General features: G+C 42.6%; 1 protein-coding gene across 1 annotated transcript in view; it reads left to right on the top strand.

The window, feature by feature from the left end:
* The window catches only part of MBOAT1 (membrane bound O-acyltransferase domain containing 1), a 109,849-nt gene that overhangs the window by 67,463 nt on the left and 20,359 nt on the right, over positions 1 to 22,027 (top strand). Inside the window, exons 5-8 of the mRNA XM_032861628.1 lie at positions 11,220 to 11,275; positions 13,320 to 13,374; positions 14,816 to 14,999; positions 17,531 to 17,723. Coding sequence (XP_032717519.1) covers positions 11,220 to 11,275; positions 13,320 to 13,374; positions 14,816 to 14,999; positions 17,531 to 17,723 — 488 coding nt within the window. The remainder of the gene's footprint in view (positions 1 to 11,219; positions 11,276 to 13,319; positions 13,375 to 14,815; positions 15,000 to 17,530; positions 17,724 to 22,027) is intronic.

Genomic DNA, 22,027 nt, shown 5'->3' with positions numbered 1-22,027 from the left:
CATTATTTGTTCCCTCCCACCACAAATGCACAAATGCCTCATGTCGTGACTCCACCTTCTTGGAGAGACAAACGGAGAGGTAAATACCAGCCTGAAATGGACAAGATGTTTTCAATCTCAAGTGGTCAGTTAGAGGTTCCTGACCAATGTCTGTTTCAAGAATGAGCCTGCAAACAACGAGCAGTTCCCCTTCAGAATGGAATTCGTATTCACACTGACATTTATTTCAGTTTTAAAGTCTTATCTTGGGGAGGAATAAAGTAGTGTTCTGCAGCCGAATTCTGGTGTCTTAGAGCAGCCTGACAAGAGAGCTGTTCTCTCTGGAGCACGCATCCAAGTCTTGGTGCTTTGCATCCTTTATTCGGTCTTTAGAATAAGAGCCCAGTCAGGAATTGAATGGGATGAGATGAGATCGGCGTTTGTGTCAAACAACATATATATGTCTTTAATTTGGGGGAACCCATAAACTGGTGCTTTAGATTATTCTGGGCCTTGAAATTTTGTCATTGTGCAAGTAATCAAGTTTTCTTGGGCTGGACTGGCATTAATAGTGAGGATAGCACAGAAGATAGTTTTATTATTGCCGCTAATACAGTTTCTATCAAGACATGCAGCGGGGGATGTCCTTTGTGGTTTCTCTGTGAGTGTGAGCTATTAAAAATACCAGAACATTTACTGTTCTTCTGGGGCAAGCTCAACACGGGCTTGTAATAAAGCTGGTACTTGATTCCTTCTAAGTTTGTGATGATCGGGAACAAATTCTTCTTTTTTGCTCACAGAAAAGTACAAATTGAGTTTTCTGAGGAAGCAGCAAGAAGAACCTTTATTTCCTCGTTGCTGGCTGGGCCAGATTCAGGCCGATCATTGTTCTCCTATCACATTGGCAATTGGGGTTGCCTGTGTGTTTTCAAAAAACAGTCTGAAATGAGCGCTGGTATAAATTGGTACAACCCTTCTGGAAGGCAACTTCGCCATAAAATTTCAAGCCAGAATTTTTTATTTTAAAAAAACATATTCTAGGGGCAGCTGGGTGGCTCAGTCCGTTAAGCACCTGACTCTTGATCTCGACTCAGATGGTGATCTCAGGGTCGTGGGATCAATCCCTGCTTGGGGTTCTGTGCTCAGAGGGATTCTGCTTGAGATTCTTTCTGTCCCTCCCCCGACTCGTCCGTGTGCTTGCTCGCTCTCTCTCTCAAATAAATAAATAAAAATCTTTAAAAAGTCATATTCTATCCCTAGGAATTTTCCTAGGGATTGAATTACCTTAAGGAAATCAAATTTATTCATAAGTGTGTTCAGCTGTTGTCAATAGTAGTGAAAAACTGGGAGCATCCTAAATGGTCCAAAAGAGGTGAGTGATCAAATGATGGTACGAATGTGTATCTACTGAAATTGATGTCTTCAAAGAATGTTTAGTGACATTGAAAAATGCTTACAGTAAAATGGAAAATCAAAACTGCAGAGCTAATACATGACTTAAGACTCTCCCCCACCGTTTTTTTTAATGAATGTGGACATGCATAGGAGAGGCTGGAAAGGGCTATTCAAAATGCTAAGACAGTGTGGTTCTGTTGGGGGGTTTTATTGGTGATTTTAATAATTGCTTTTTTCATATGATTATAATAAGAAATCTTAAGTATTATTAAAATATATTTGCAAGCATATTACCAGTGTGTATTACGGTGAACTATGGCCTCTAGGACTGGAATAATAGCTCTCTGTGTTCCCTGTTACCTTATTGGAGCATCATAGAAATATCTCTTGCCTATACCCCTTGCTGGTGGGAGGTGATCATTTGCCTGTTTGTCCATGGAAATGTGTTTTCTTCTGTTGGTTTATGACATTTTGACCCTTCCCTCTGACCAACCCAGTAGGTGTGAATAATTGGGTTCTGTCATAGGGGCCGAGAAGTGATATTTGCAGGGACATTTCAGGATTTGCTTATTTCATGTTTCTTCTTCAGGCTTCTGCTGGCTTTTTGATAACTAGCACCATCACTGGGAATTTAACTCCAAGGACATGAGTTTGAGTTCTACCAAGTATGTTTGATGGGTTGATTCTGTGATTTTGTTGTTATTCTTTGGCTCTTTGAAGTCTTTTGTGGTTATGCACAAATTATAGGATTATTTGTCTTAGTTTCGTGAAAACTGTTGGTATTTTGATGGGGAGTGCATTAGACCTGTATATTACATTGGATAGTGTAGACATTTTAACAATATTCTTCCAATTCACGAGCATGGAATATTTTTCCATTTGTGTCATTTACAATTTCTTTCATCAGTGATTTTTGGCTTACAGACTGCACCTCTTTTACCTCGTTGGTTAGGTTTCTTCCTAGGTATTTTATTCTTTTTGGTGCAGTTGCAAATGGGATTATTTTCTTAATTTCTCTTTTTGCTACTTCCTTACAAGTGTATAGAAATGCAATGGATTTCTGGGCATTGCTTTTGGATCCTGTGATCTTACTGAATCCCCTTATCAGATCAAGAGGTTTTCTATATATGGCATCATGTCATTTGCAAATGTGAAAGTTTTGCTTCTTCATTACCAATTTAAATGTCCTTTATTCCTTTTTCTTGTCTGATTTCTGTGGCTAGGACCTTTAGTAATATGTTGGATAAAAAGGAGAGTGTACATCTTTGTCTTGTTCCCGATCTTAGGGGGAGAGCTCTCAGTTTTCACCATGGAGTATGATATTTGCTGTGGGTTTTTTTTTAAATATACGGCCTTTATTATGTTAAGGTATATTCCCTCTTAGCCTACTTTGTTGAGAGTTTTTATCATGAATGGATACAATATCCATGTTTTTTCTGCATCTGGAAATGATCCATGGTTTTTATCCTTTCTCTTATTGATGTGAGGTATCACATCGATGGGTTTGTGAATATTCCAATAATCGCATTTGATTGTGTTGAATGATTATTTTTAAATGTATTGTTGGATTTGGTTTGCTAATATTTTGTTGAGGATTTTTGCATCTGTGTTCATCAGATATTGGCTGCAGTTCTCTTTTTTTTGTTGGTAGTTTCTTTTGTTCTGTTTTGTAATGGCTTTATCTGATTTTGGTATCAGGGTAATGCAGGTCTCATAGAATAAATTTGGAAGTTTTCCTTCCTCTTCTTCTTTTTTTTTTTTTTTTTTTTTGGTGGAGGTATTATTTAAGAAGACTAAGTATTGAGGCTTTTTTAAGTGTTTAGTAGAATTCACCTGTGAAGTTGTCTGACCTGGACCCTAAATTCAATTTCATTACTGGTCATTGGTCTGTTCAAATTTTCTATTTCTTCCTGATTCTCTTTTGGGAGGTTATATACTTCCAGGATTTTATCCATTTCTTCCAAGTTGTCCATTTTGTTGACATATAATTTCCCTAAAATTCTCTTATAGTCCTTTGTATTTCTGTGGTTTTTGTTGTTCTTTCTCCTCTTTCATTTCTGACTTTTGTTTATTTGAGTTCTCTCTCTTGCTTCCTTTTTTTTTTTCTAAGGAGTCTGGCTAAAGGTTTGTCAATTGTGTCAATCTTATCTGGGAAATTCATCATCTCTCTTTCTATTCTAAATGATAGCCTTGCTGGACAGAGTATTTTTGGCTGCAGATTTTTTTCCTTTCAGCACTTGAAAATATCATACTTTTCCCATTTGGCCTCCAAAAATTCTGCTGAAATATCGGCTGAGAGCCTTTTGAGTTTCCTTCATATGTAACCAATTTCTTTTTTCTTGCTGTTTTAAAATTTTTCTCTTTATCACTACATTTTGCCATTTTCACTTCTTGTGTCTTGGTGTGGACTTCCTTGGGTTGATTTTTTGGGGAGAGGGGATGCTCTCTGTGCCTCCTGCATTTGGATTTCTGTCTCCTTTCCCCGAATAGGGAAGTTTTCACCTATTATTTCTTGAAATAAATTTTGCCCCATTTGTCTTCTTCTGGGACCCAGTGTAAATGTTGTTACATTTTATGGTGTCACTGAGTTCCCTTAATCTTCTCTAATTTTTTATTATTCTTTTTTCTTTCTTTGTTCAGCTTGACTGCTTTCCATTACCCTGTCCTACCAGTTGCTGATCCGTTCTGCTTTCTCTAGTCTACCATTTATTCCCTCCTGTATGTTTTTAATTTTAGTTATTGAGTTCTTTATCTCTGATTGGTTCATTCTAATGTTTTCTGTCTCTTTCTTGAATGTCTCACTGCGATACTCCAGTGAGTACATTTATGACCATTACTTTAAATGATCATTCAGGCATATTACTTATCTCTCTATCATTTAGGTCTTTTCCTCTCTTTTTGTCTTGTTCTTTCATTTGGGACATAGTCTTTTGTCTCCTCATTTTGTCTAAATCTCTGTGTCTCTTTCTCTGTGTTAGGAAAGTCAGCTCTGTCTTCTACTCCTGACAGTAGTGGCCTTACAAAGAAGAGGTCCTGTGGTGCCCTGCAGAGCAGTGTCCCTTGTTCATCAGGACCTGGTGCTTCATGGTGGTTTCCTATGTGTGTTGACTGTGCCCTACCATTGTGGCTGAGCTGCATGTGCCTTCAGTTCAGTTGTCTGCAATGGCTCTCGATGCCTGTTGTGGGCAGGATTTGAGTCCTCTGCTGCTAGTGGGCCAGTTGGGCTGCCTTGGGCTTGAGTTGGCTCAGACTAGCTATTTTCCAGAGCTGTGGTCACATTGAACTGAAGGGTATGCTTCCTGTTTGTTTGACGGCTCTAGTTGGTGGGTGGGGCCTTCAGTCAGACCAGATGCCTGCCCCAGTCCACTGGTGGGGTCACAGTCTAACTGCTGTGTGTGGTTATTGTTCCCTCTCCCCAAGGCAAGAGTCACTTGCAGTGGTGTTGGTCCCTGTTGAGGCTGCTCGCACAATGCCAGCTTGTGGTGATTTCTGAATGGACTCCTGCCAAGGGCAGATCAGATGGGGCAGGAGAGTGGGTGTTGTGCGGTATTAGCAAGCTAGTTGGAGAGAGTTTGAGCTGGTTTCTGTGGGTGTCCTATTTAGGCATTGGTGTGGGGGAGAGAAGTGGCGCTTTTTGTTTTTGGAGAAGATTCCTAAAGATTCCCTGGCCCTCAAGCACGCATTCTGAGATTTGCAAATAAATCTTCTGTATACTGCAGTATCTTTCAGGTATTTTTCAAACTGCTGCTTCTCTATCTCAGCAGGGCTATTTGCTATGCTGTCTCTTTAGGGTTCAAGACTCCATTCCCTATCACCCTCCAGCCATCTGAGAGCTGAGCCCGCTGATTTTCAAGGTTCTAGATGTTAAGCCCTGCTGGTTATAAGAACTGGCAAAGTTAAGCCTCTGTGGTTTTCAAAGCCAAATGGTGATGGGGGTTCATTTTCCCAGTGTGGGTCCCCAGTACGTGGGGTGCCTGGTATGGGGTCTTCTCCTGTCCATGCTTGCAGTGTCCCTCCCTCCTACAACCAGATTGGTTCCCAACCATGTCTCCACCTTTCCTACTCTTTTCCATGTGGCCTCTTCTCTGTGTTTAGTGGAAGAGTCCGTTCTGCCAGTTTTCAGGTCATTCTTTTGAGTCATTTACATGGATGTGGCTATTTTCTAGCTGTATCTATGGGACAAGGTGAGCTTAGGATCCTCCTACTATCCTATCTTCCTCAAAAGTTGATCTGATTATCTTTTTTTTTCCCCCTTAACCATGGAGACATTTTGTAAGACAAGAGAAATGGCCCCACCTCAACCATGCTGGACTCAAACCTTGATGTCAGACTGATCAGATGGTTCCCATGGATTCAAGTGCAACACCTACTACTAGTGAGTGTGTACAAATCCATGGACAAGGCATGCTTCCCAGAGGGTGCAAAATCTGGGCATTGAGGCCTCGTTGTTCGGAAGAAGTTCTTTGGCTACACCAAGGAGCCTTTTTGTGTCCCTCCTGTAGTGTGTGCTCGTGTGTGCTGGGTTTTACAGCTTTGCAAAAGTTAGCATGAATTCTAATCATAAACCGTCAAACACGTCTTGGATTATTTTAGGTTCTGACTGAAATACAACATGGATGGTATTTGAGTTCCATCTTTTAAGTCAGTAGCTTTTTGGATTTGACTCTCAAGTCTCCTAACTTGGGCATTCTAAATTTGGCATCTGATCTACTCATAAGTGGAAGTAAATTGATCAATGAAAAATGTGGCGAGAGGAAGTCTTCTGAGCAGGAGCATATGGCACTCCTTACTCCCACAGAAAAGTGAGTAGGTAGGAGGATGCTAACTCCGTCTCCTCTTGGTGAACAGGTTCTAGTTCTAGTTGCAGGTTTTAGATCTGCTTTTTCACTGGTTATTAGTGTGTTGTGTTTAATAAACCCATGATCACATGTGTGAGTTATTTCTTAAGTTACTTGAAACTGCTTGAGATGTTTAAAACAGAAGCAATATACTGTTGAAAGTAGTCTAGATGACGAGGAATTCTATTTGGTTCACAGCTTCTTTTTCTCTCCAGAAGGGACATCCCCGCCCCCAACCCCAAAATAATGACAACAATACAAGATTTTACCTAGACCTAATAGTGCAGACTTCATATTGAATAATAATAATTATTTTTTTAAGAGATTTTATTTATTTATTTGACAGACAGAGATCACAGGTAGGCAGAGAGAGGAGGAAGCAGGCTCCCTGTCGAGCAGAGAGCCCCATGTGGGGCTCGATCCCAGGACTCTGGGATCATGACCTGAGCCGAAGGCAGAGGCTTTAACCCACTGAGCCACCCAGGCGCCCCATAAGTAATTATTTATTGACCATGATCTAGAAATTCCATATTATGTATTGTATTCGTCCAGGTTCTCTGAGGAGCAGATGCTAAGATGGGAACAGGAGTAAGAGATTTGTCATGTGAAATGCCTGTGAGGGGAGCTGGAGAGGCCGGAACAGCCAGCAGATTAAAATGCATATCTGACCCACGAGATGAGAGTAGGAGGGAAGGAAGGAAGGCACTGCAGGTCTAAAACAATTTCAGCGAGTTCAGTGACTGGCACGCTCTGCCATTGGTTGGCGCAGCTCGAGGGGGTGTGGCCCCAGCATGAAGTTGGAGATCGAATTGGCAGGAGCTAATCGTTGATGCCCCCGCCCCCAGAACCATAGATTTGAGTGACTTCTGCTCAAGGCCGTTGCATATATGAGACTACTTAATGCAGTTTTGAACATGAGCCTTAATATGAAATACATTAAATGTAATGCCAGATAGAGGAAAACAAACGTTATATTTCTATAAAGACAGAAAGGTAGGCTAATTTCGTAACATTTTCTTTTTTGATATATCTATTTTTTAGACCCTTTAAAAACTGAAGTTATGAATTAAGTGGAAAGTAGGAACTTACTTGGTTTGCACATTGCATAGTCACAAAGATGTGGGCCTCAAGTTTTTTAAAATGTCGTACTGGACTTTGTGTAAGGGAAGCTGGGGGGCTTAGGTCCTATTACTGATTTCTAGGACTTTTGATCTTGTAGGGAAAAAAAAAAGGCTAAAAAGGCTTTGGAAAGAAACATTGTGTTTTGAAAGTCATGTTTGAAAACTACCTTGAATGTGACACTTAGAGTGAACCCCTTTCAAAAAAACAAAAACAAACTAGCTCTCAGCATCTGTTGTACATTCTGAGTCAAAGTCTTGTTGGACATCAGGAAGGTGAGATGCAACATTATATTGGTCTGTAAGACCACGTTGTTGTAGAAAGCTTCCCTGTAGCTCTTATTCTAAGACCCAAACCTCAGTGCTCTGGAGGAACAGTTATTTTTTTCAGTCTACAGGAGCACAGTCACAATCAGTGTCAGCGACGAGCGTGTCTGGCTGTGCTCGAATGAGCCGGATGGCTCCCTATTTTGCCACACCTCCTTCTCACCTAGTCCTGGTAGAGCATGGCAGTCCTTCCCATCTGTCCACAGTCAGACTCCCTTTCTCTTCTGCTAGCATCCTGTGGGATATTAAGAACCTTGTTTCAAAAAGTGGCCGTTGGGCTTTTGCCAATAAGATACAAAGTTGGGCATGAGTGTTTAGATTTCAAAAGGTATTTGTTGGTACTTTAAAATAGTTTATTAGTTTATATTGATAGTTTAAACATGTTACATGATTATTTTATTATTTTATTATTTTTTAAGATTTTATTTATTTGGAAGAGAGAATGTGCATGAGCCAGGGGAGGGGCAGTTGGGAGGGAGAGAATCGCAAGCAGACTCCATGCTTAGTGTGGAGCTCTTGGCTGGGCTCGATCTCACGACCCTGAGATCATAAGCTGAGCTGAAACCAAGAGTGGGACGCTTGACCGACTGAGCCACCCAGGTGCCCCGCATGCGTATTGTTTTATAGAGATGGAAAATGGGAACTAGAAGGGGAAGAATTAAGGAGGAAAAAGGACTCACAGGCAAGACGTAGAGTGCAGTTGTCACATATCAGACTTGGCCTAAAATGGTCTGTGCCCCATGCCATCCTCCCACATACTTGGCCTGAGCTCACAGGGAGTGTGGCATCCCAGGCTCATCCCAGGAATGCTATTTTCACCATCTACATAAATGAGCCATCAGTCCAGAGGGGTCAGAGACAGCAAATTCAATAGGAAACCTCAACAGTGTGTATCAGAAAACCAGGCTAGACTAAGAAGGATTGAAGGACGTTATGGTTGAGCGGTGGGGTTTGGTCTTGTCTGCTTGGGCAAGAATGGAATTATTAAGGGCACTAAATGGGGGTGGACTATTAAAAACAGATGCTGTTTATAAAAATTGCAGCTTTGTTGAGATATAATTCACTTATCCTACAGTTCACCTATCTGGAGAAGGCAGTGCAGTGGTTTTGAGCAAATTCGCAGAGTGGATTTATAGGTGCAACCGTTAGCGTAATTAATACAACGTTTTCATCACCCCCCCCCCAGAGAAACCTGTGTGCATTAGCCATCGGTCCTCATTTCCTCCCAATTCCTCCAGCCTTAGGCAGCCAGTAACCTGCTTTCTTTCTCCATGGATATATCTTTTCTGCTATTTTATATAAATGGAATCCTACAACATAGGACTTTTATATCTGCCTTCTTTCACTTAGCATGATGGTTTCTAGGTCCATCCAAATTATAGCACAGGTTAGTACTTGACTGTGTTTATTGCTGAATAATGTTCTATTTATATAGACATACCACATTTCATTTATCCATTCATCAGTTGGTGGGCATTGGGGTTATTTCCTTTTGGGCTGTTACGAATAATGTTGCTTTGAACAGGTGTGTACAAGTTTTTGTGTAGATAGATTTTTATTTCTCATGAGTATATATCTAGGAGTGCAATTTCTTGCTTATACAGTCACTTTGTGCTTAACCTTTTAAGAAACTGCCAGACTGGGACGCCTGGGTGGCTCAGTTGTTGGGCGTCTGCCTTTGGCTCAGGTCATGATCCCAGGGTCCTGGGATCGAGCCCCACATCGGGGTACTTGCTCAGCGGGAAGCCTGCTTCTCCCTCTCCCACTGCTCCCTGCTTGTGTTCTCTCTCTCGCTGTGTCTCCTCTCTCTTGCAAATAAATAAAATCTTTAAAAAAAGAAAAAGAAACTGTCAGACTTTCTTAATGTTCCCACCAGCAAAGTATGAGGGTTCCAGTTCTCCACCTCCTGACCAGCACTTGTTACCCTCGGGATTCTGGTCTTCCTTGTGCTTGTGAAATGCCTTATGATTTGGTTTCCATTTCTCTGATAACTGATTATTGTTGAGCATCTTTTCATCTGCTAATTTACCATTTGAATATCTTTTTTTTCAGAGAAATGTCCATTCAGATCCTTTGGCCATTTTTAAATTGAGTTATTGTCTTATTCTTAGTGAATTGTAAGAGTTCTTTATATATTCTAGTACCGAGTCCCGTATCGGACGTATGAGTTGCACATATAGTCACACATTCTATGAAGTGTCTGTTCACTTTCTTGATGGTGTGTGTCATTTGAAGCACAGAGTTTTAAGTTTTAATGATATTCATTCAATCTACATTTTTCTTTTGTTACCTGTACTTTTGGTGTTACATTTAAGAAACTATCATCACTGGGGCGCCTGGGTGGCTCAGTGGGTTAAGCCTCTGCCTTTGGCCCAGATCATGATCTCAGGGTCCTGGGATCGAGCCCCGCATCGGGCTCTCTGCTCAGCGGGGAGCCTGCTTCCCCCTCTCCCTCTGCCTGCCTCTCTGCCTACTTGTGATCTCTGTCTGTCAAATAAATAAATAAAATCTTTAAAAAAAAAAAAAAGAAAAGAAACCATCACCACATCTAAGTTCATGATTTATGCCTATGTTTTCTTCTAAGAGTTTTATAGTTTTAGCTCTTACACTTAGAACTTTGGTACATTTAAAAAAAATTTTTTTTTAATTCTTTTTATGTAGCTATCTAGTTGTGCCATCACTGTTTTAAAAGGCTATGGGCTCCTGGGTGGCTCATGGGTTATGCGCCTGCCTTCAGCTAAGGTCATGATCCCAAGGTTCTGGGATCGAGTCCCACCTTGGGCTCCTTGCTCAGTGGGGAGCCAGCTTCTCCTTCTCCTCCCTGCTCCTGCTCTCTCTCACTATCTCTGCCTCTGTCTCTGTCTCTCCAATAAATAAATAAAAATCTTTATTTTTAAAAAAGCTATTCTTGCCTCTGTTGAATTGGCGTTCTTGTTGGCATGGGTGCCATGTCTTAGACAAGTTTTTATTTGATCTCCTTTTTCAAATGAGAATCGGTCTTATTTTTTGTCGCTAAACGGTTTATGGACAGGTGGCCGCATTTTACAGAAGTATCTTACTATGTGTGCTTGGAAGAATTGCCTTCAACAGAATAACACAGGTTAGAACATATTAGGGTGAAAAAGCCAGAATATGGACCTCATCCAGGTGGAGCCAGGGCGCTGAATGAGGTACCCCCCAGATGGGGGCTGCTCATACTTCAGTGCGCATCTGAGTTTCCCTGGAGGTCTTGTTAAAACGCAGGTCCTCGTATTCTGGTTCTGGAATGGAGCGTCTGCACTTTTAATGAGCCCCAGAAGATGCTCACGGTGCTGGTCCTGGAACTCACATGCGGAGTAACTGTGCAAGAGGGGCTCTCTGGTGTCCTCTCATTCAGTGTTGTTGTATCTACTTATCTAAAATGATTTGGAAGGGAATTTTTTAATTCCGTTTTTTGTTTTTCGGGTTTTTTTGCACGTTATTGAAGAGCCTTCGAGATGAACAACTACCATGCAGAGAAATAGAATAAATGTTTCTTCTAGTGGTCCTTCTGCCAATCGATTCTCTTCTATCTTCCTTTTAGGCCTCTGATGATTGTCACGCAGAAGATCACGACCTTGGCATTCCAAGTTCATGATGGTGAGAAAAACAACTCTCCTTTTGGTTCCGAGAGTGAGCCCAACATTAGAGCTCTTCGTTTAGACTATACCCCGTAGTCCAGAGTTTAGCAAGGGCTGGCACATCTTCTATAACTTGTCAAAAATTTGCCAGCTTCTCTAATCATGCTCTTTACCTTCCCAGCTATTATTTCGGTAATCTAAATTGGCTGAAGTATTTACACCGAGAACAGCTGGTTTTCTGTTTACCTTTATAATGTTTTAAATTTATGGTGCTCTCTGCCCTTTGTTTCCAAATCCCTTGGGAAGAAACGGCATCGTTTTTCTTTGGTTTAATCTGAGAAGCTCACAAGGTAATAAAGGATAGTATTGGCTGGCTAACTTTTTTTTTTCTTTTTTATTTTCTTTTTTAATGCTAGTTTTGTCTTGGTTAGTGTTTTTGTTTTGTTTGGCTTGGAAAATCATCTAATGAGATTAGCCTGACCCTTCTCCTCCGGAGAAGGAAGAATCTTGTGTTAGTATAAAACTAAACATATCCTTCCTCCTGCCCTTTCTGAAAATGACCAGAAAGTGTGAATTACACGATGAAAACCTGGTTCCAGGGAAGGAGGACGGCACTTTCAGCCCGGGGTGGAGGATTTCAATGTGGGCGTAAGAGGTGTCATGTACAATTAGTAGGAGGATATCTACGGATTTGTACTGCTCCGGCAAATGCTTTCAGACTGTTGAAGCTCCTTTCCGTGTGAACAGGTTGAGATTTATAGTCTCTCTTAGCTAGTCTCATTTTTCTTTAAAGCTGATTTAATTTCATTTTGACTTTGGACATTTCTAATTCATAATTGGCGATTTAGTCATTCTGTAGAGAACTGGGTAAGTTTATACCAAAGACAGAGTCTTTCTAGGGTGACTGACTGTCGTGGTTTGTCCAGGACTGAGCAGTTTCCCAGGGCATGAGACTTTTAGGGCCCAAACTGGGAAAGTCCAAGGCAAACTGGGGTGTGCTGCTAAATGTTTTGTACCTAAAAGTCTAGTTGGTAGTGGTGATAGACTAACATTAGCACATAAACCAATAGCTAAAATCAATTTAAGTTCTAGATTTGCTAGAGATGTATTGTTGATGTCTTAGAAAGAAAGTGTGATTTGTTTTAAACACTGCCTTTTTTTTTTTTTTAAATAGGCTTTTTGCCTGAATTTACTTTTTAAAGCATTCTCAGTTTACCCGATTTTCTGGAAAAACCCTTATGTGCAGCAAGATGTTTATTTGCCATTTCTTTCTTTCTTGTGAGTAGTAGGAACAAACAAATTCCAGAAACCCAGTCTTCCTATATGCATATTTCTGAAATGTCTTTACGATTGGTGACCACCATCGGTCTTAGCTGGATGTACAGCTTTGTAGTCCAATGTTTATAGCTTATTAGATGACACTTCAGTTTCTGCCATTGTAAATTAACATATAAATTTTATGAGAAGTGCAAAGGTGATTTGGGTTTGTTTTTTTTTTTTTTCCTGGCATGGACGAATTTTAAAAGAAGAAGAATCACCTCATAAGTCTTGTACTTTCCCTGCATTCAAGATTGCATTTCCTGTTTTTTTAGAAGAGGAAAGTCCCCTGTTCCTTTCCCCGTTCCAAACCCACGCTTTCAGCTGGTAGCAGGTGTCTGCTGCTGGCATAATCAGGGAGGTCTTTGAGCTGGTGCAGGGTGCAAAGGCAGGTCTCTCTCTTTCTCTCTCTCTCTCCCTCTCCTGTAGCAGGGAAAGTATAATGCACTTTGGTAAGGAGCAGAGGAGATGTGGGGAGTTTTCTGGGATCTATGTCCTACCGTGCAGTTTAAATAGGAGTAAGCCCTGCTTTCTCCCCTCTTCACGAGAACCTGCAGACTTTCCCCCTCACATGTGCGCTTGTGGCTAACTATTCCAGAGCATTAGGAAAAAAAAAATGATTTTATGATTCCTGAAATAAATAAAATGTGACATAAATCACTTTTTTTCCCCCAAATGACTTTTATAAGCCTCTTCTGGAGTTTTCTACTTCAAACATTGTATTGCTACATTTTTCTTTTTTATAGGATTAGGTCGAAGAGCTGAAGACCTCTCTGCTGAGCAACATCGACTTGCTGTAAAGTAAGTGTAACAATATATTCTTGAGCCCTTTGTATATCAGCGTCTAGAAACCCTCCTCATGTTTTAATATGGACTAACTCCACTATGTGGATGTATCATTGCTTGTTAATGAAGCTATTGATGGATACTTGGGGTATCTGCCAATCTTTGGCTTTTCAAACCCTGTTCCTGAGTCATTTTAAATAGGTTTGTGTATAGTGGTGGGATAGAGTCCCAGAAGCGGGATTGCTGGGACAGAAAGTAGACAGGTCTGTAATTTTGTTAGTTTTGCAAGATTCTTCTTCACTGCTGTTGTTAGGTCTATTACAGTTACTTTTATTGGGCATGCGTCTGAGGGTCCTCAAGAAACAGTTATCAGTGCACATCAGTATGATTAAATGCTGCTGTGAAAATGGCTAGGAAGTAGGGCTGGAGTAGGAGACAGGAGGCAGGAAGCAGGAAGCAGGCTGAAGGCAGACTGTGGCTGGTGTGGATGTTGGAGAGGAAGGGAGGCTGTAAGGGAGGAGGATAGCATTGATAGGGAATGGAAATGGCTTGTGGGGTAGCATATCGGGGAAGGATGGGCAGCCACGGTGGAGGGTTCCTATAGGAGAATTCCAGGAGGTAGTCAGGGGTAAGGAAGAGAGTTCCTGAGTGGTACAGAGGTTGAGTGCCTCGTTTTCACATTAAAAGACCGAGACTTGGAAGCCATGGAGACTCACTGCAAGAGACAAATGAATCAGATTCTTTGCTCAGTGTTATGGGGGAGTAAATGTAGGGCACAATTCCAGTGACTGGTAAGCAATTGCATTTGGGGGAAACTTTCCCCACAATACTATCTGGCCCCTTTAAATGCGATTAAAACACCACCTAGAGCTGGTCTCTGTAGAATTTTTCCCTGCTACTACTTGTGCCTGTGGTTGGCGACCTCGTGCCCGGATGCCGGAGCAGACACAAGACTGCTCTAGTGGTAGTTTTGTGTGTCCTCTTCAAATGGAAACTGGTTCCACCCATCATTTGCTTTTGTGTTTATTTTGGCAGTTGGGAGGGAGTTTTCCCGTTTCACAGCATCTGGATCAGCTCACATTAGGTCAGGTTCCCACCCTGCCTCATGTTTATTACCTTCATTCTCTTCTGCTGACAGTTAGGGCTGCTGAGAACGAGCACTTCCCAGCCTCAGAATGACCCCGGACCTCGCCCTCCGTGTCTATAGCCGCCATCGGCCAGTAGAGGGCGCCACGGAGCCCCACGCCTTCTCTGACCCACCCACCGTCTCCTTTCTGCAAGGTCTCTAGCTTAGGGGGGTTTTTAGAGAACCCGGACAAAGAAAGACCATGTGTTGTTTCATCATCTACCAAGAAAATGCCTGTGTTTAGGATTGGCTTTCCTGCGGATCTTAAAGAAAAATCCGAGACTGAAGGCTTTTCAACTTTTTTTTTTTTTTTTAACTTTATTTTCACAGAGTAAAACCCTCTTTCTTGGAATATTTAAGCTACCTTCTCAACTTCATGAGTGTCATAGCTGGCCCTTGCAACAATTTCAAGGATTATATAGCCTTTATTGAAGGGAGACACATACACACGAAGTTGCTGGAGGTGAACTGGAAGCAGAGAGGTTTCCACAGCCTGCCGGAGCCTTCTCCCACTGTAAGTGGCTAGTGCTAATTATTTACCCAGAGCTTCGGTAAAACAGCGCTCTGTTGCCAGTGCTGACTCTCACTAGTAATTGTTCTAATTAAAAAGCCAAACCGTTTACCAGAAAGCTTGGCCAGGAACTGCTCCCCCCCCCCCACCCCCCCCGTTTGCCTCACAGCCGAGCTCATGGGCCTGAAATCTTAAAGCAATCTATCCACTAGGTCAGCTAGCCAATATTTAATGCTTACAGTGTGCTCAGCACTGTGCTAGTTAACACATTTGGATTTATGAGGGTTTTTTTTTTTGTCTTTATGAATAGAAATTCATATCCAGCCAAAGGATAATGTCATGAAAGGGGAATGGGGAGGGAGTGGAAACCAGAATAAATGTGATTTTTTTTTTAAGATTTTATTTATTTATTTGACAGAGAGATCACAAGTAGGCAGAGAGGCAGGTAGAGAGAGAGGAAGGGAAGCAGGCTTCCTGCTGAGCAGAGAGCCCGATGCGGGGCTCGATCCCAGGACTCTGAGATCATGACCTGGGCCGAAGGCAGAGGCTTAACCCACTGAGCCACCCAGGCGCCCCTGATTTTTTTTTTTTTTTTTTTTTTTAATTGCAGAGCCTGCTTCTTATGTGGGAAACCAGTTTTATGTTGGCATGCTCTTAAAGACTGGTTTTACTGACTTCGAGAGTTTAACATGGTTTTTGGGAAATTTTTAAAATTTTAACCTGAATTTTATTGATTTCAAATTAGTTAACATAAGGATAATGTGTTGAACGTCACAAATACGCTAAATTTATTCAGATCCAATATCCTATATTTAAGGGAAGTTTGTAATTAGTTGAAGGAAGAGGGAAAATTGGAAAAAGGAGAGTCAGGATAATTGAGTTAAATATTTTGTAACTGTTAAGATCTAGGCAAAATTACTATTTGAAAATTTAAGTGACTTACTAAGCGTGAATTTTCAGATGGTTTTGACACAGTCGGGTCTCCCACAGTGTATAGGTTGTCAACGGTCTCAGCTCTTGCTGTGTTACTGAAAGTGTGGGAGTGAGGTCACCATGGCCATGGGGCATCGAAGTACTCACGGGTGTTTCTTGTCAGAATCTACCATGGTAGTGCTCTCGTCTTCCTGAGAGTATGATCACAGAGTCTTAATATCACTTCTCGGGGAGACTCTTGGCATTTTCTTGCACAGAGAGAGGGACGTGGTCAGGTGGTGTTTTAGGTAAAGACACATTAGTGGGAGGTGCCTGGTGCTCCCAGGCTGGTACCTCCCTAGTGTCTTGTCAGCAATCACGGCCAACCAAGCATGGTGAGCACTCGACTGGGAGCCCGATGCTGTTCTTGGTACCTTGCAAATACTGATTCACCTGAACCTCAAGCTGCTCTCAGGAGGTGCTATTGCTCTCCCCGTATTACAAGAAAATGTGGCCTTAAAAAAAAAACACATTTATTTATCTGAGAGAGTAAAGGAGAGACTGCAAACATGATGGGGGGGAGGGGCGGAGAGGGAGGGAGAGAATCTTAAGCCAACTTGGCGCTAGGCACAGATCCTGACCCTCGGCTTGATCTCATGATGCAGGAGATCACGACCTGACCCAACATCAAGGGTTGGGTGCTTAACTGACTGAGCCACTTAGGCGCCCCAGAAAGTGTCCTGTTTTTATAAAGTTGGGAACTATAGTTCTATTGTTGTTAAATGACATTCCCTGGAATGTTGGGGAAACTGGGCAAAATCACTTGGTCCAGAGGCATTTAAAATGCCAGCACATCTTAATACTAGAGCAGACTACATGTAAACCATCCTGAAGGCTTTCTGAAGCTTTCCATCACCTGCTCATGTCCCGGCTCAGGCACGGGAACTTGTATGGAATCCTTCTGAGCTAAGCCTCTGTCCTCCTTGTGGTGATTCAGACCCATGTCCTTGACTCTGCTGGCGACAGAAGTGGAAGCCAAATGGTTATTTCTTTCCGATGGAAGATTGCCTGTAATGCTCTCTCTCTTATGTTTTGGGTAATTAAACTACCTTCCTTTTTGGGCCACCTGGGTGGCTCAGTCAGTTAAGCATCTGCCTCCAGCTCAGCTCATGATCCCAGGGTCCTGGGATCGAGCCCCATGTTGGGCTCCCTGCTGAGTGGGGAGTCTGCTTCTCTCCCTCTGCCCCTTTCCCTCCTACCACTCATGCTCTCTGTCTCTCAAATAAATAAATCTTAAACACACACACACACACACACACACACACACACACACACACACACAAAAAGCCTACCTTCCTCTTGTTGGTAGAATGTGCTGGTAATAGTTTCCTTCAATTTTAGATACATTCAGACCTCAAGTGTCAAAGGTATAGACTTCATTGGCATTTAGCTCCTATGCTCAGGACCCAGTCTGTGTCCTAAGAATGCCTGTTGCCACTCCTCGTAAGGAATATTACCAAAGCAGCTATTGGAACAGCTTGTCCCTAACGTGCCCTTGCTGAAATTGTTTTCCTCATGCCGGAGTCTTGCCTGGTTACACTGATTTTTTTCCACATTTTCAGAGAGCTGTGATACACAAGTTGTGCCTGACCTTGGTGTCTCTCCTCCTGTTTTTGACGCTCACGAAGTCCTTCCCCATCACCTGCCTGACCGATGACTGGTTTGTTCATAAAGCAAACTTTCTGACTCGACTGTGCTACTTATATATTGTCATGCAAGCTTCGAAGCCCAAGTATTACTTTGCCTGGACATTAGGTACGTCTGATGGAACGGCCCCGAGTGAATGAGGGAAAAGTGAGACTCCTGGGAGGGCCTACCCAGAACAGCATTTTGGATCACTTAATCAAAAAAAGTTCAGTGCATGATGGAGGCAGCTCAGCCAGTATCGTTTTATACTTTCCACCAAAGCACTCCGGTGTCCCGCCATCCATAAACTCAATTACCTATGATAAGAGCAGAGCCGTCCTGGCGGTCACTTCAACTCAGTGTTATTAGCAGATGTCCAAACTTGGAAGCGCCCTCCACCAATCAAAGCTTCCCAGTCGTATAGTGGAAAGTTAGAAGGGAAAATTCCAGAATGATCTGGCCGTTTTGTCATCTTTCTGGGTTGTGCATAATAGAGGGGTCATGCTTTAAACTTACTAACACACGAAATGACTTAGGTCACATTTTCTTTTTAAGAACTTGGTTAAAAAAAAATTGTTGGTCCAGCTTTATGCCTTAGAAACTGACTTCAGGTGACTTCTTTTTTTTTTTAAGGTAGAAAGTTCGACTTTGATTTGCTTTTCTCTCTTTCCTTACAAACAATTTTAAACTGGAAAAGTTGAAAGCTTTGCTGGAGTGAGCAGTAAGTCCTCCTATTTACTTGCCAGGAATGGTGAAGGATTGTGATAAGGCACGGCAGTTCAGGAATGGAAATTTAAGTTCTTAGCTGACGGTGACCTGGGGCTTGATGTCAGGGAGCCCTGATTTGGTTTATTAAGTCAAACAGATGATTAAATTCTGTGCCTAGTGCTCAGCCCATGCTCCCTGAGTGAAGGCGTGGCACTTAATTGAGTTCCTTTTGTCTCATTGTCATGCTCCAAGTTTTTATCCCCAAATTAAAGCTGGTAGCTACCAAATTATTTTTAATTTTTTATTGCGATACGCTAGAACACAGGATTTATTTGAGTCCTCTCTAGTCTACAACTTGGTGGCATGAAGCTCATTCACAGTGTTGTGAGACTGTCACCACCGTCCATCTCTAGAACGGAATTTCCCATCACCCCAAATAGGAATGCTGTGCCTATTTAAAAAAAAAAAAAAAAAAGATAACTCCTCATTCCTCTCTCTTGCCAAGTCCTGGGCTAAATGATTTTTAAAGGTCGAAATGTTCAGGGAGAAGTTCAGTCTAGTGGGGTGTTTTGGGGACACTTGGCCAGAAAGATGGAACTGAGGGCTTTTAAAACATGTGCAGCGTGGGAAGTTTTGTTTGTCCCCTTTGGTTCAGTTCAGGGGGTTTTTTGTCATGTACCGGGTTCTGTGGCGGGGGAATGCGAAGGTAAGCGCTCTTGTCTGTCATCAGATTGTTAACGGTCTGCGGGCCCAGAGACAGGCGTACTGACCAGGCGGTAACGTAGGGAGCTGTCCCCAGGCCAGCAATCTGGGTGGGGTGGATGATGAATATAGACTGTTTTGGAATAAGGCTTCAAAAGCCTATTCTTCTTTGTGCACCTGCTTTATGACTTAAGAATGGTAATTTCTTCTGTAGGTAAGCACAATACTTACTATGGTTGGAACCCTGCTTGGAGCACCAAGGCTTAGTTTCCTGAAATACTTAATATTTCCACTTTGCTCTAAACCGAGTGTGTGTGGTTGTGAATGAGAGAGAGAGAGAGAGAGAGAGAGGAAGAGATAACAGCTCACTCTCCTTGCTACCTCTTACGTCTTCACTTACCCTTCCTTTTCTCTCCCCCTCCCTACCTTTCCCATTCCCATATTCTGTATCCTAGGGCTTAAGGGCTGGCTTCTGGACTAAATCAGCTCCTGCTTTAGGAGGAAGGCAAGGCCCTGTGTGGCTTCCTAGGGAAAGTCTAACGCGAGGTGGGTTGTGCTGGTGGGGATGGGGAGGGGGAGGGGGTTCTAGGCAACGGGGGCATCTGGAATTGTTCTGGCTTTTTGGGAGTGCCCCAGATTCTGGGAGTATCCTTTTCTGTGGGGAGTTTTCTCCATGGGCTTTGCTCTTTTCTATACCCCCTTCCCTTTATCTTTTTTTTGGGGGGGGAGGGTAGCCTCAGGAGAAATACTTAATGAATTTGTGTGGCCTCAGTTCAAACTTTGTTATGGTTTAGCTTGCATGGGCCGGTCTGAAATGAACCTTTGTATTATTTATGAATAAGGAAGCAATGACTAGCCTAACAGGGACTATTTAAACCGCTTAAGCAAATAATTGTTTTATCCAGCTCCTTAAAACATCATTTGCATATAATTGATGCACTCATTATACGTGATTATGAATTTAATCCTTAAAGCTGGCCCCTTCTTGAATCTCGGCTGAGCTGCACCGTGTTAGCCTCGTTCTCGTTACTGTTTATATTGAAATAATGAAGGCAATTTTCTTTGGGCTTAGTGTACAATTCTGGTTGTTTTTCCCTAATTAGTACTAATTAGTGAGACTCAACTTCAGCCCAGGCTGTGTTCCAAGGAAGGATCGCAGCCTCCACAGTACGGGCGTCCAAGTTAATTTATCTGTAATGATACAGTAGACAATACAAGTAAAGCCAGTTTGGGGCTGGTGAACTTAGAACCTCTAACCGCTCAGAGACAAGCGTCTTGGATAAACGGTGGTGGAGTGCATGACTCCGAGCAAACACATTTCCCAGCCCCTCCATGCGGCCTCTGAGAACCACTATTCTGGTCTTCCTTTTGTCTTTCGGAGCGACTCCTAGCCCCTAAGGGGGCAGGATCAGAATCCTTTCTAGCATTGGGAGCCTGGCACTGTTTACCACCTGAGTGATCCGAATGGTGGCCTCACTGAGCCTTGGCAGGATGGGTCGGGGGGAGCAACAGTGAACGTTTCTGGAGGGCTGACTTGGGCTCTGCGCTCCGAGCCCCCTTCATTACTTCTTTAACTCTTGCAATGCGGCTTTAAGACAGGTACCACTCTAACATCCATTTTCTTCCCAAGGGAATGGGTTTCTAGAGGACAGATGGCTCTCTTGAGGCCAAATGTTCGTTCTGTGAAGACACAGAAGCCAGGGGCTCTGCCCCTAGAGCCCACCTCTCAGCCAGCATCTTCTCACCCCTGGGAGCGCTGAATGAGGCTGGCTGCTGAGTGTTTTGTAAAGTCCTTGGAAAGGTTGTAGTCCCCCAAAAGAGAGGTGGTGGTTCCAGGTGTTGGGCGAGGCTGGAGGCAGGAGGAGGACTTGAAGGGCTGCTGGTCCCGTACCGTCCGGCCAGCCCTGGTTTTTGGCTCCAACACAGACCCCAAAGGGGCTCCTCTTCTCCTGGTTCAGCTCATCTCGTCACTCTCCGTTTCTAACCACACATTTAAAACTTCGTTCCTCAACGGGCACAGCCCTGCTTCGTTGTTCTTTTCCTTTTCCACTGGGTTCCATCCAGGCGGCTTGGGAGAATGACCTAGTGGTTCTCAGGACTGCTCATCCTTCCTTCTGAAGGAAACCAGATGATTTCCAAGCCAGGCATAAGATAAGCAGTGTGCAGTCACCAACTGTGCCCAAAGAAAAGGAGACAAACATAGAACACATTGTTTTTCTTTAGAATAACTCTTCAGAATTCACTGGAGCTGGACTTGAACTTCATTTGGAAAGAATGAATAGAGCCTCAAGAAAGAGTTCTCTGAGATCTCCCCAGATCTAAGACCTTACAGTGCTGTGATTTAGCTTATTTTTTATTTTAATTCCAGTGTAGTTAGCATAGAGTGTTATTAGTTTAGGTATGCAATATAGTAATTCATCACTTCCGTGTGTCACCTGGCACTCATGATGACAAGGGCATGCCTTAATCCCCATCCCTTGTTTCTCCCATCTCCCCACCCCATCTGCCTTCTGGGAACCATCAGTTTGTTTTCTGTAGCTCAGAGTTTGTTTCTTGGTTTGTCTCTCTTTTCCTATGTTTGTCTTGTTTCTTGAATTCCACATAGGATTAAGATCAATGGTATTTGTCTTTCTGATTTATTTCACTTAGGATTATAATCCTCGAGACCCATCCATGTTATTGCAAATGGCAAGATTTCATTGTTCTTATGGCTGAGTAATATTCCTCTGTGTGTGTGTGTGTGTGTGTATCTTCTTTATCCACTCATCCATCGATGGACACTTGGGCTGATTCCATAGTTAGGCTATTGTAAATAATGCTGCTGTAAACATAGGGGGGCATGTAGCTCTTAGTATTTTTGTATTTTGGGGGCAAATACCCAATAGTGTGATTACTGGATCATAGGGTAGCTCTATTTTTATTTTTTGAGGAACCTCCATACTGTTTTCCACGGAGATTGCACCAGTTTGTATTCCCACCAACAGTTCGAGAAGCTTCCTTTTTCTGCGCACCCTTGCCAACAC

Source organism: Lontra canadensis, unplaced genomic scaffold (genome assembly GCF_010015895.1).
Source record: "Lontra canadensis isolate GAN:19392208 unplaced genomic scaffold, GSC_riverotter_1.0 scaffold21, whole genome shotgun sequence".
NCBI lineage: Eukaryota > Metazoa > Chordata > Mammalia > Carnivora > Mustelidae > Lontra > Lontra canadensis.
Note: the sequence above shows the minus strand (reverse complement) of the source record. Positions and strands in the feature narration are given on the sequence as shown.